Below are 12,148 nucleotides of genomic sequence, written 5' to 3'. Positions count from 1 at the left end.
TGGTATGCAAATATTATGGCACTCACGGTCATAGGACCGAGGATTGCAGATAGCTTTGAGAAGAGGTAGCCCGGCTGATCAGCGAAGGGCACCTTCGAGTGTTCCTCAACAACCGAGCTAAAAACCAATTTCGAGAAGGAGAGTCGAACAGGAAGAACGAATCAAATGAACCACAACACGTCATCCACATGATCATTGGAGGGGTCGACGCCACATAGGGACTCATTGTCAAGCGAATAAAAATATCCATCACCAGGGAAAAGAGAACTCGGGGTTACATACCAGAGGATGCTCTCACATTCAGCGAAGAGGACATTGAGACCTTGTCTCAGCCTCATAATGACGCACTGGTAATTTCTTTTCTTTTGAATAAATTTCAAATTAAACGTGTGCTCGTGGATCAAGGTAGCTTGGCCAACATAATCAGGTCAAGGGTGGTGAAGCAGCTTGGACTGCTCAACCAGATCATACCCGCCTCTCGAGTCCTTAATGGATTCAACATGGCGAGCGATACAACGAAAGGGGAGATCATCCTCCCGGTCAACGTGGCCGCTACAATCCAAGATACCAAGTTTCATGTCATCGAATGTGACATGAGATACAATCCCTTACTTTGAAGGTCGTGGATACATAGTATGAGGGCAGTGCCATCAATCCTTCATCAAATGATGAAGTTTCCAACCAAGGATAGAGTAAAATTAGTGTACGGGGAGCAGCATACAACAAGAAAGATGTTCGCGGTGCATGATGTGGCACCGACATCGATGCCCTCTACATCGAAGAAGACAAAAGACAAGCAAACAGCCAAGTAGCAACCATAACCTACATTCTCGGCTACACCCGAATGAGTGAATAAAGGACCGTGTCGCGTCCTCGGAGCAAGCAATTGAAATGTATCGAGGCTCAAACGCTATCATTGCTAAGTGAAACCCTCTCCCTTTTCATTTATGTTTTATACTAACTTATTGCAGGTGTTCGATTGAGAGGAATCGAAGCACCCTCCAGCTTGAAGACCTTGGGTTTTAAAGCACGTGTTGTGGTCTTTTTCCCTTAGATTGGGTTTTATCCCAAACGGGTTTCACCGGCGAGGTTTTTAACGAGGCAACATCCAGATGCTACCTAAGGAGAAATCATCAAGTATTTAAGCTTCTCTTCGATCAACCTCAAATACTGGGGGGCATCACCTCGGGAGGTCACCCCTTCAAAGAAATCGAACTATGCATAGGAGGACCTCGATAGGAGAATGTTGTACCGGGCCAAATGGTTAAATGAACCGTTTCCATGTAGAATAATCGAGCCTCCAAAGGAAAAAAATATGTACGCATATATCAAGTAATTGAGGAAGCCTCTTGCTTATCAAAGCACTTTCTGCCTCGAAGAAGCTCACTACTTTCTCATAAGACGGCTCAAGGGCCAAAAACTCTTGAACACTCGGGGACTATCATCGACAGTCAGCTCATCAAGCCATCGAAAACATTGAATCTGTAAGACCTCAACGAGGCATGCCCAAACTTATAAGACCTCAATAAGGCAATATCGAGCTTATAAGACCTCAACGAGGCATACTCAAATTTATAAGACCTTAAAAAGGTATAACCCTGATATTAAGGCCAAGGCTATATATCCGAACTTGTAAAATCCCTAAAAAGGCATACCCTGGATATAGACGCCAAGGTCACCGCACCCGGGGATTAAAGGCTACAGCCGAACATAAAGAATACGGTCATATCAAAAGGCTCTGGCCGAATTAACGCGGCTCGGAGACGTCCGACCGTCGCCATAAAATTTAAGGCTTTCAAATACTTCGAAAATACTTCGAAAAGAACCGTTTAATCAGGCTACCCCCGGCATAAGCAAAGGAGCTTCGATTATATCAGCTCCAAACAATGAAAAGGCTTCGAGGCAATCATCCTTCAGCAAAAAGGCTTCGAAAAATCAGCCTTCAAGAGAACCTCCCGAGGTACTCAATTGTCGTCACATATCGACTCATAATCAAGGTACTTATTTGAGCCGTCGAAGAGTCGGACGAACACAAAACATGCCAAGGCATAATCAAAACTTCAAAGTCTTCAGCCAAAATGGGGGAAAACTATAGCCAAATTAGAGGTCGAATCGACCCAAGCTAAAAAGAGCCTCAGGGCCAATCTAAAAAGCCTCAGGGCCGAGCTAAAGAGCCTAAGGGCCAATATGTTGAAAACCTAAGGGTCAATCAGCACAAGACAAAACTTGATTCGAGGTTTGAGGCCTAAACGGTCAACTACTATCAATTACTCATGAAGCACAACCTAAGGGTTCCTATCTTAAAGTCCAACATATCGGACTAATTATCGACAAGCATCAAAACTCAAAACATAAACAAAGACACAAGCAAGTGGAAATTTATATAAAGGGAAAACCAAAGGGTTCCTTTTTTATTATAAATAATGGTACAAAGGTACATTTACAACACTCCCACAGGGAGCCCTATACAAAGAACAAGAAAGAAAAACCTAGTCTACCCTCGAGAACTTAGCCTTTCGCCCCCTTGGGGACTATGCCTCCATCGGCTCCCTCGAGACCAGTTCCCTCACTGGCCTTTTCCTCATTGTTTTCAGCATCGGAAACAAGGAACTTGGCATCGAACTCATCCGCCTTGGCCTGCTCTATCTCCTCTGAGAGATCAAAGCCCTTACAATGAATCTCCTCGAGAGTTTCCCTCCGGGATCTGCATCGGACATATTCATTGCTTTTCCTCTCTCGACCGGAAGCCCCCCTCAACTTCGCACGAGCTTCAGTAACATCTTCCAGATAGATGGACACCTTCTTATTGGCCTTTGCTCGGACCTCTTCGGCTTCGGCTCGAGCGTCTACAACTTTGGCCTTCATCCTCAAACGATTTGTTTCAAGCTTAGCAATCTTGCTCATCTGGACCAAGTTGCTTTCTCGAGCATTAAGAATTTGTATCTCGAAGGCGGAGGCCTTAGCCAAAGTGCTCCTTTTGGCCTCAACATGAGCATCTATCTGTGCCTTCAATTCGTTGCATTTAGAATTAACCTGGCTGGCTTTGCCCCGGAGGCATTCCAGCGCCTCTGTTTTTCTTTGCAACTGAGATACCGAAACATTAGTTTCTAAAGATGGGAGAAGAGGCATGTATTCCCTCAAAATAGAGGTTACCTGTTTCTCGAGGTTGTCTTCGTAATCATGACTTCGGTTCAACTAAGATCGAAGATGTATCAGCTCTCTTGTCTTCTTATCACAAAGAAGCCTGAGAGATTTCCCCCCATTCTAGGCTTTATGCAACTTAGCCTCACAGTGAAGCATCTCAGACTTGAGCTTATTGAAGGCCTATGAGAAAGAAGGTCTAGTTAAAAAGAAGAAAGTATGAAGTTAGAAAAGTTATAATAACTTCAAAACTCAACATAGAGCAGAGTTGCTGAGCTTCCTTGAAGGTAGATTTCGCATCTACTAGCTCGGTCTCATCGGCCCTAGTAGAGCAACCTGAGGCGCTCTGATTGGGTGGTGATACGTCGAAGCCCATTTCCCTCGGAGTACTTCCTAACGTCCAAGAACCAGCTGCCAAATCAGGTAATGAAGGACCTTCGCCCCTCCTCTCTTGTGGAATCTCTCCCTCGAGACTAGGGGTCTCGAGCTCAGCAGGCTTAACAGTCTCGAGAGGCCTTCTAGTTCGAGCCATAAATGTTCTCTCCAGGTGCATTGATGTCCACAGAACAACTGATAAATATGAGATCTTCATCAGCGGCAACGTCCTCCTTGCGCCCCCGGGTGAGTCCTGCTTTGCTATGGGAATCCTCATCCTTCAAGGATCGTTTTCTTTTATTATCCTTCCTTGTCTCAGAAGTCGAAGGTCATTCTTCATCCTCGAAAGGGGACGGTCTCACCTAAAAAAACTCGCTGATGCCTACAATAAAGGAGAAAACTCCTCGAGAGAAGGACTACAGAGCACAGCCTATGGTGTTTAGCCTCCTATTTGCCCTTCAACAAATCTCTCCATTTGCGCTCGTCATAAGTCGAAGAGGCCGCCAGTTTGCAGGCCCAATCCGCAAGATCGGGGACCTCATATAGCATCCACAGGATCGTTGCAGAAAGGGAAAGAAAACATCCTTACAGAGTCTGGCTCCACCGAAAACAAAAATAATAGAGTATAGTATATCACTTACGCTTGAAATTCCATTTCTCGGGAAACTGCAGGAACTCTGCAAGAATAACATTGACAGTTCTCACTCGAACAAACTGACTCATCCACCCTCGATCCATGTCCTCATCATCACTGGCAATAAAGGGCTTGGTGGTTCGGTGTCGTAGTGTAATTAGACCTCGATGATGCAAAGTCCGATACAATCTGATGAGATGGCTAAGAGTGAACTCGAGCTAGGACTTTTCATCGAAATATCCTATCATCAACATGATCCGCCAGAAAGACAGATGGATCTGAGCCAAAGTAACTTGATATCTTCGACAGAATTCAAACACGAGCTGGTCGAGAGGACCCAACATAAAAGGGTATGTGTACACGTTCAGAAACCCCTCTACGTGGGTCATAATATCCTCTTCCCGGGAGGGTATCTGTAGCCTCACCTTTTCTCTCCATCCGCAGTCTCTCCTCACAGCCTCGAGGTGTCTCTCTTCTATTGATCGAATGAACCTCGATGCATGTTCTTGATGGGACGGAACGTCGAGAGGTTTCTCTATCATAAAATATTTCATCGAGACGAAGCAGTTTAAAGTTAGCTCACCAAACACGGTGTACCACTGGCCGGGAGAGAAGCAGAGGTAGGACTTCCCTCTTTTTAGTGAGTGGATTTGAGCATGGTGGCCATGATTCCTTCAAAACAAGAAAGGGAAGATGAAAACTCAGGCGAAAGCTTTGATCTGATGTGGCACTAGAACTAGCAAAAAAAGGAACTCTATAGAGAAAGGTAGTTGCACAAAGCGGCAAAGCCCTCAATGAAAGGAAAGCAAGTATATATAAGAAGAGTGGCAATTATTCATTAACTCAATCAGCTCTGACAAAGCAATTATGACTTCTTGGGAAAATGTACTGACGGGGCCATTTCGATCACTTCACGGTCATGTCACAGGAATGACATCACCACATAGCGTTTGAGGGATCGAGGAGTCAAATCAATTCCTCACCAACCCGACCTAGGTAAGGTATGTGATTGAAACCAGAACAACCCGATCTCAAGGGTCTCTGTTACTCCAAGACCGAGCTCGAAGGAGTTAAAATTCAAATTCGAAGCTTGACTTTGGCATGAACACTAAAAGGCAAAACTTTGAAGACATTAAACAAGAAAATTCTTTGCATTCCAAAAATATTTACAAAGGTGCATTTACAAAACTCCCACGCGGAGTCCACATACAAAAGAAGAAGAAGTAAAAAGAGCAAAAGTGGCCTAGTCTTCATCTTCTCTACTCGCAGAGCCCTCGTCCAAAGTAGTCGTACCTGCTGACTCCACTTCCAAAGCCTTTTTCTTGGATCTCGGCAGAAAGATCGAAACCCTTGGCATGTGCTTCCTAAAAGGCCTGCCTCCGAGCTTTTAATCAAGCATGTGTAAGGGCGCGAGCCGGTTTGAGCTCGGCCTCTTCAGATATCTCCCTGGCTCAAGTATCACTGTAGCAATATCTTCCCGATATGAGAATATGAGTGCATCGGCTTCAGACTTGGCCATAGATAACGCGGCAGCCAACTCAGCATGAAGCACCTTGAATTTGTGAGCCTCCTCTTCAGCGCCTTGAAGAAGACTCTGAGTCGAGGCCAGCTCCTCTTGGAGAGTATCCCTTTTTGAGGCCATGCTATCCTTGTACCGCTTTAGCTCAAGGATCTCGACATCTTTGGCCGCAATCTCTTCCCGAAGCTGCCTTCGCTAGGGCATCCTTTCGCTCAATCTGCAAATGCCGAGTCAAGGTAATAAACACCAAGTTATGAAAACAAAAGGCAAGCTCATGAATACCGAACTACCTGCTCGATGAAGTTCGCCCACTCTTGGAGCACTTTCTCCGAGCTTGCTCGAAGGTTGTTCAGTTGCTCCTCCCTTCAGGCATATAAAGTTTTTAGCTCATTCGACTCCAAAGCGAGCTTCTCGAACTCCTCACAATGAGTCAATTCAGCTCGTAACTTGGAAAAGGCCTGGTCGTACAGCGTCATGACCTATAGCGCGAAGGAAAGAAGTTAGAAAAGCAAAGATCAAAACTCAAGGCACAAAGGTTATGCCAAAAATCACCTGTTTTTGGAGTTTTGCAGCCTCCTCAAGAATGGATGGGCCATCGAGATCAGCATCCTCTTCAACACCTGCAAAAAAATCTCCAAAAATGCATCATCCTCTCCCTTGGATGCCCCCACATCAGGAGTCTCCTTGTTCTAGGTGTCCCGTATTTGCCCTGGGGAAAACGATGGGCCTGGTTAAAGATCGCCTATAACATCAACCTCTATCAGGGCTTCCTCTCGCCCTCGAAGAGCCTTAGAGCCGTATCCTCCGAATGTGCCAACCAAGTGCTCATCGGCACAATTTGTATCCTGTTCAATGGTCAGATCGGGGACTGCGTCCAAACCCTCCTCCATGGTCTCCTCAATACGAGGTGGGACCGCATTAGCCACCTCTTACCCAGCAGTCTTCTGCCTGGCAACCTTCGAAGCATCAGCACTTCGTCTTGCCTTATGTACCAGTGGGCATCCGTCATCGTCTTCGTCTTCAGCACGAAGACTCTCAGCAACTGCAGGAGTTAGGTCTGTTGCATCGGCCTTAGGCTTTCGAGCCTTATCTCTATTTGGTTTTGGGGACTCCGCTGGCGTCTCCTTCTTTCTCTTTCTATCTTTTGCGAGTTTTTGGGTCTCCTCTTCTCCAGAAGGAGGCTGTCTCATTGAAACGGCTTCCTTGAGGCCTGCACAAGCATAAAATGCCAAACATGCTGCCAAGAAATTTATTTATAAGGAATTTAGAAGTGACAGTGGTGAGGTCGTACCATAATTTTTGGCCTCCCGTCGAGTTTTGGACAAATCACGCCAAACGTGCTCGTCATATGAGGAGTCGAAGTCTAAGAATTTAACCCAGCCCGGGAGGTCCTTGACTGCACCGGGGAACCACACGGTGGCTACCCAATCGGAGGAAAATCAATTCAAAACAGAAAGGAATTAGTTCGAAAGAGGAAAGAGGACATTCATATGATAAAACATGCTCGGGGTAATGACCCTCACCTCTCATATTCAATTCCTCAAGGAATGGCATCTTCTCAACAGGAATGAGGTACAAAGTCCTGACTCGAATGAAGCGTCTCATCCACCCCCAGTCTTTATCTTCGTCGATGCTAGCAAACAATGCTCTGGTAGATCGACATTGCAATTTGACTAGGCCCCCTCGATAGAGACGAGGGCTATACAATCTAATCAGATGATCAAGGTTGAAAGTCATCCCCTCGACCATGTTCGAAAAATATCTAATCAAATAGACAATTCTCCAAAAAGAGGGATAAATTTGACCAAGCATCACTCGATATTGTCGACAAAAATCGAGGATCACCGGGTCTATCGGTAGAGAAAAAGAATCTACAGGACCTAAGGTAAAGGGATACGTATATACGCTAAGGAAACCAGTTCTGTGTGTAGTTATATCCTCTTCCGATGAATGGATCTCTACTTGTACCGCCTCTCCATAGCGGCAATCTATTTTCACTTTCTCTATGTCGGTTATTAGACTAATGTACTGAGACATGGGCTCGCATCGGCCCGGTACCGAAGAAGGTTTGTCAACTTTGAAATCGGAGGATGTCTTGAAGGGCCCAGGAATGCACTCCTCAATACGAGGAGGCACTATCTTTTTGCTCTTAGAAGAGCGTGACGAAGAAGGGACTCCTCTTTTTGAGGTGCTGTCTTTTAGAAGTTTTGGCCATGGTTATAATAAAGTTTCAAGGTAAGTTGATGAAGAAGTGAACAGAAGAAGGATGAAGACAGGAAACTATTAACAGAGATTTGAAGATGTTGTAAAAGTTTAAAAGATAGGAAATTAGAGTATGTATAAGAGTCATCTAAGTGTTTTGGAGGAGTTGAAAGGGCGACCAATAGCGGTTCGTGGGCTTTTCGAGAACCGTGTTGACAAGACCTCTGTACAACTTTTTTGTCACATCATTTAATGATCTCACATGGCTGACAACACAATGGGGGTATCGAAGAGGCAAGAACTCAAGATCGTTTCTTATCATTTTATTCTAAGAAACGCGGGGACTATCTGTATACGGCCAAAATCGGGGAGTTTGACTTTGGGGCTACTATGGCACTCCACGACCGACCTCGGGAAGCTCGAAGCAGAATTTGAAGTGTGACCTCGAGGTGCGTCCCTCGAGGGAGCATATCGAAGGTTCATTGTGGTCAATCTCGGAGCAGTACAAATCGATGATCGTCATGGAAAGGTGGGAAAGCTCCCAGGGACACGTGGTTAGAGCTGACCAGGCTTGCAAGAAATAGTACAAATCCGTACTGAGCCATTATACAGATGTACCAATAGCATTTCCTCGTTATTAATAGACATGTACTATGTTGGGATTCCCCCTCCTATATAAAGGGGACCCCTGTCATTTTGTAAGGGGAAGGAATATGGAATACAATAGAACATTCTCCGCTTTTCTTGCCTAAACGTGCTCAACAATTACTCTACAAATTTATTGCTTGTTTATTTATTGTTCATTTATTGTTCTTCATTTATTGCACATTATTAACCGCAAAATGCTATCTTCGAGGCATTCGATATTATTGTTTCTTCATCAATTGTTCATTGCTAACTGCCCTAACTAGACCTCGAGGCCCCCGTTCCAGTCAGCTCGAGGCTCAGTCTTGCGATAGCGCTGGTTTGCATATCTTATTCTCTTTACTTGCACTTAGCATTTATTGTCTAACAACTAGTATTGAAATAAATTGCATATTTTTAGAACCACAAAATCAAATATAATTGTTAATACCATTTTCAAGGTAAACACAACCATAAAACGAAGTAACCAAATTCGGAAAGACCAAATGAACGACATAATGACTTTGATTCCAGCACATGAAAGTTAAGTAATCATTAGGAATTTTACAAGCGAGCATTCCTAGAGTCTGATTTAAGTTGTAATTCACGGGTTAACAATACAATTCTAGGGATAAAATCTTCATTCCACCAATAGCTCATGACAACAAAATCACCAGAAAAAATCACGAAATGAAAGCAAAATTAACCAATAAAATATGAAGAGACTCGAAAATGCTGATCTATAATGCGAGCTGGCCTCACTGATCACCATCTTTATATATCAGGTTGATAAGGCATACGAATCAAAACTAGCGTTAGAGTAACTGAATCGAGTTTTGAAGACTAGAGGGTCCTAAAAAATCAGAAAGAAGAAAAAAAACAATAAAGAAACTACTTTTGAAAAAGAATAACAATAACAAATATTGCGAGAGCATGGTGTTGAAACACATGCAAACAGTCAGTCAATAAACCAACCCTACAAATACATTCAATGGGTGAATAGATTTTTCACCTATTGCTTATATCCATGAAAAGAAAGAAAAGAAAAAAATAAGGAACGAAACAATTCTAGGCTTCTTTGGATTTTGCTCCATGCTAGCTCTTATGCTTCGCGTTCACCGGCCATTAGACCTTTCACATATGCCCACTTCACCTCACCTGACTTTCATATGAAACCTAGCAAATGTGGAAACCTTACCTCCCAGCCTACGGCAATGTGGCAGATCACATAGTTAATGGTGCATAAAACCGCACCACTTTCATTTGGTCCTAAATTACGTTAGGCCTTTTTTTTCCTTTTTGTGGGGGTGGGTCGGGAGGTAGGGCAGGGGCTAGGGGTGGGTTGGGAGGCAAGGGAGGTAAAGGGAACAAGGGTGTTTATCGGTTGAGAATTGGGTCATGAAACATAGGTACATTGACATGTAAGTCTATAGAGTTGGCGAAGATCCTCCAGAAAAAGAGGGTCAATATAGCGTGTGTCCAGGAGACAAGGTGGGTAGGGTCGAGTGCGGGGGACGTGGATGGATATAAACTTTGGTACTCAGGAACCTAGAAGGGTAAGAATGGAGTGGGTATTTTGGTGGATAGGGAACTTAGAGAGTCTGTGGTTGAGGTTAGACAAGTGAATGATAAATTGATGACTATTAAGTTGGTGGTTGGACAGTGCACCCTAAACGTTGTTAGCGCATATGCGCCACATGCGGGCCTAGATGAGGAGGTTAAACGATGCTTTTGGGAGGGGCTAGATGAGATTATGCGTCAGGTACCACCTGCTGAGAAGTTATTCATAGGAGGGAATTTCAATGGTCATATTGGGTCGACCGCAGGTGGGTATGACGAAGTGCATGGAGGATTCGGTTTTGGGGAGAGGAACGGAGGAGGAACCTCGTTACTGGACTTTGCTAAGGCTTTTGGGTTGGTAATTGCAAACGCTAGCTTTCCGAAGAGGAAGGAGCATTTGGTTACTTTTCAAAATGCGGTGGTGAAAACTCAAATTGACTATCTCCTCCTCAGGAGGCGTGACAGAGGGTTGTGCATGGATTGCAAGGTGATTCTAGGTGAGATATTCGTGACGCTACATAGGCTCTTGGTGGTGGACGTTGGTATTATGGTGAAGAGGAAGAAGATGTCGTCTCGAGGAAGACCGAGAATCTGGAGGGAGCCTTAACTAAGGATAAAGCCCAAGAGTTGGAGGGGCGGTTGTTGGCTATAGATCTTGGAAGAGCAGTACTGACACGAGCACTATGTGGTCAACGACAGCAGACTGTATAAGGGCTGCAAGAGAGGTGTTAGGGGTCTCGACGGGCGTCTCTGGCAAGCACAAAGGAGACTGGTGGTGGAATGAAGTGGTACAAGGTAAAGTGGAAGCAAAGAAGGAGGCGTACCGGACGTTAGTGGGGAGCATAGGTGAAGAGGATAAGCGTGCGTGCATGGAGAGGTATAAGGTAGCTAGGAAGGAAGCGAAGCTGGCGGTCACGAAGGCTAAGACTGCCGCTTATGGTCGTATGTACGAGGAACTAGGGAAAAAAGGCGGGGAGAAGAAGTTATTTAGGCTTGCCAAGCTGAGGGAGAGGAAAGCTTGAGATTTAGACCAAGTGAGATGCATCAAGGACGACGATGATAGAGTATTGATGGAAGATTCCCAGATTAAGAGGAGATGACAGACTTACTTTCAAAAACTTCTTAATGAAGTAGGGGATCGGGATATTGTGCTAGGTGAATTGGAGCATTCCAAGAGTCACGGTGACTCTGGGTACTGCAGACACATCAAGGTGGAGGAGGTCGTGAGAGCTATGAGTAAGATGAGTAGGGGCAGAGCAACCGAGCCCGACGAGATTCCGGTAGAATTTTGGAAGTGCGTGGGAAAAGCAGGTTTGGAGTGGTTGACTAGGTTGTTGAATGTTATTTTTAAGGCGAAGAGGATGTCGTATGAGTGGAGGTGGAGTACGGTGGTCCCATTGTATAAGAACAAGGGTGATATCCAGAGTTGTAACAATTATAGGGGTATCAAATTACTGAGTCATACTATGAAAGTGTGGGAGAGGGTAGTTGAAGCGAGGTTGAGGATGACAGTGTCCGTATCCGACAACCAGTTTGGGTTCATGCCGGGTCGTTCTACTACAGAAGATATACACCTTGTTAGGAGGGTGGTTGAACAGTACAAAGATAGGAAGAAAGACCTGCACATGGTGTTTAGTGACCTAGAGAAAGCGTATGACAAGGTTTCTAGAGAAATTCTCTGGAGAAGCTTGGAGGCAAAAGGCGTGTCGGTTACCTACATTATGGCGATTATGGACATGTATGATGGGGCAGAGATTCAGGTTAGGATAGTAGGAGGCGACTCTGACGCTTTTCCGGTTGTTATGGGGTTACACCAAGGTTCTACGCTCAGCTCATTCTTATTCGCCCTGGTGATGGACGCGTTAACACACCACATTCAAGAGGATGTGCCATGGTGCATGTTGTTCGCCGATGACATAGTTCTAATCGACGAGTCGCGAACTGGTGTTAACGAGAGGCTGGGGGTTTGGAGACAGGCTCTTGAATCTAAGGGTTTCAAGCTTAGCAAGACGAAGACGGAATACCTGGAGTGTAAGTTCAGCGTTGAGCAGGGGGAAGTGGGTGTGAATGTGAGGCTTGAATCATATGTCATC

The 12,148-nt window shown here is 44.9% G+C and overlaps 2 protein-coding genes across 2 annotated transcripts; both read left to right on the top strand.

Annotated features, from left to right (window-relative positions):
* The first annotated feature begins 10,015 nt into the window (after positions 1-10,015).
* Positions 10,016-10,662, top strand: LOC138873491 (uncharacterized). The gene is made up of 2 exons (XM_070151961.1): positions 10,016-10,051; positions 10,159-10,662. The coding sequence occupies exons 1-2, from the start codon at positions 10,016-10,018 to the stop codon at positions 10,660-10,662; spliced, it is 540 nt and encodes a 179-aa protein (XP_070008062.1).
* A 76-nt stretch (positions 10,663-10,738) lies between these two features.
* LOC138873490 (uncharacterized) lies at positions 10,739-11,077 on the top strand. Its single transcript, XM_070151960.1, has one exon. The coding sequence runs from the start codon at positions 10,739-10,741 to the stop codon at positions 11,075-11,077; it is 339 nt and encodes a 112-aa protein (XP_070008061.1).
* Positions 11,078-12,148: the final 1,071 nt, after the last annotated feature.

Source organism: Nicotiana sylvestris, chromosome 7 (assembly GCF_000393655.2).
Source record: "Nicotiana sylvestris chromosome 7, ASM39365v2, whole genome shotgun sequence".
NCBI lineage: Eukaryota > Viridiplantae > Streptophyta > Magnoliopsida > Solanales > Solanaceae > Nicotiana > Nicotiana sylvestris.
Note: the sequence above shows the minus strand (reverse complement) of the source record. Positions and strands in the feature narration are given on the sequence as shown.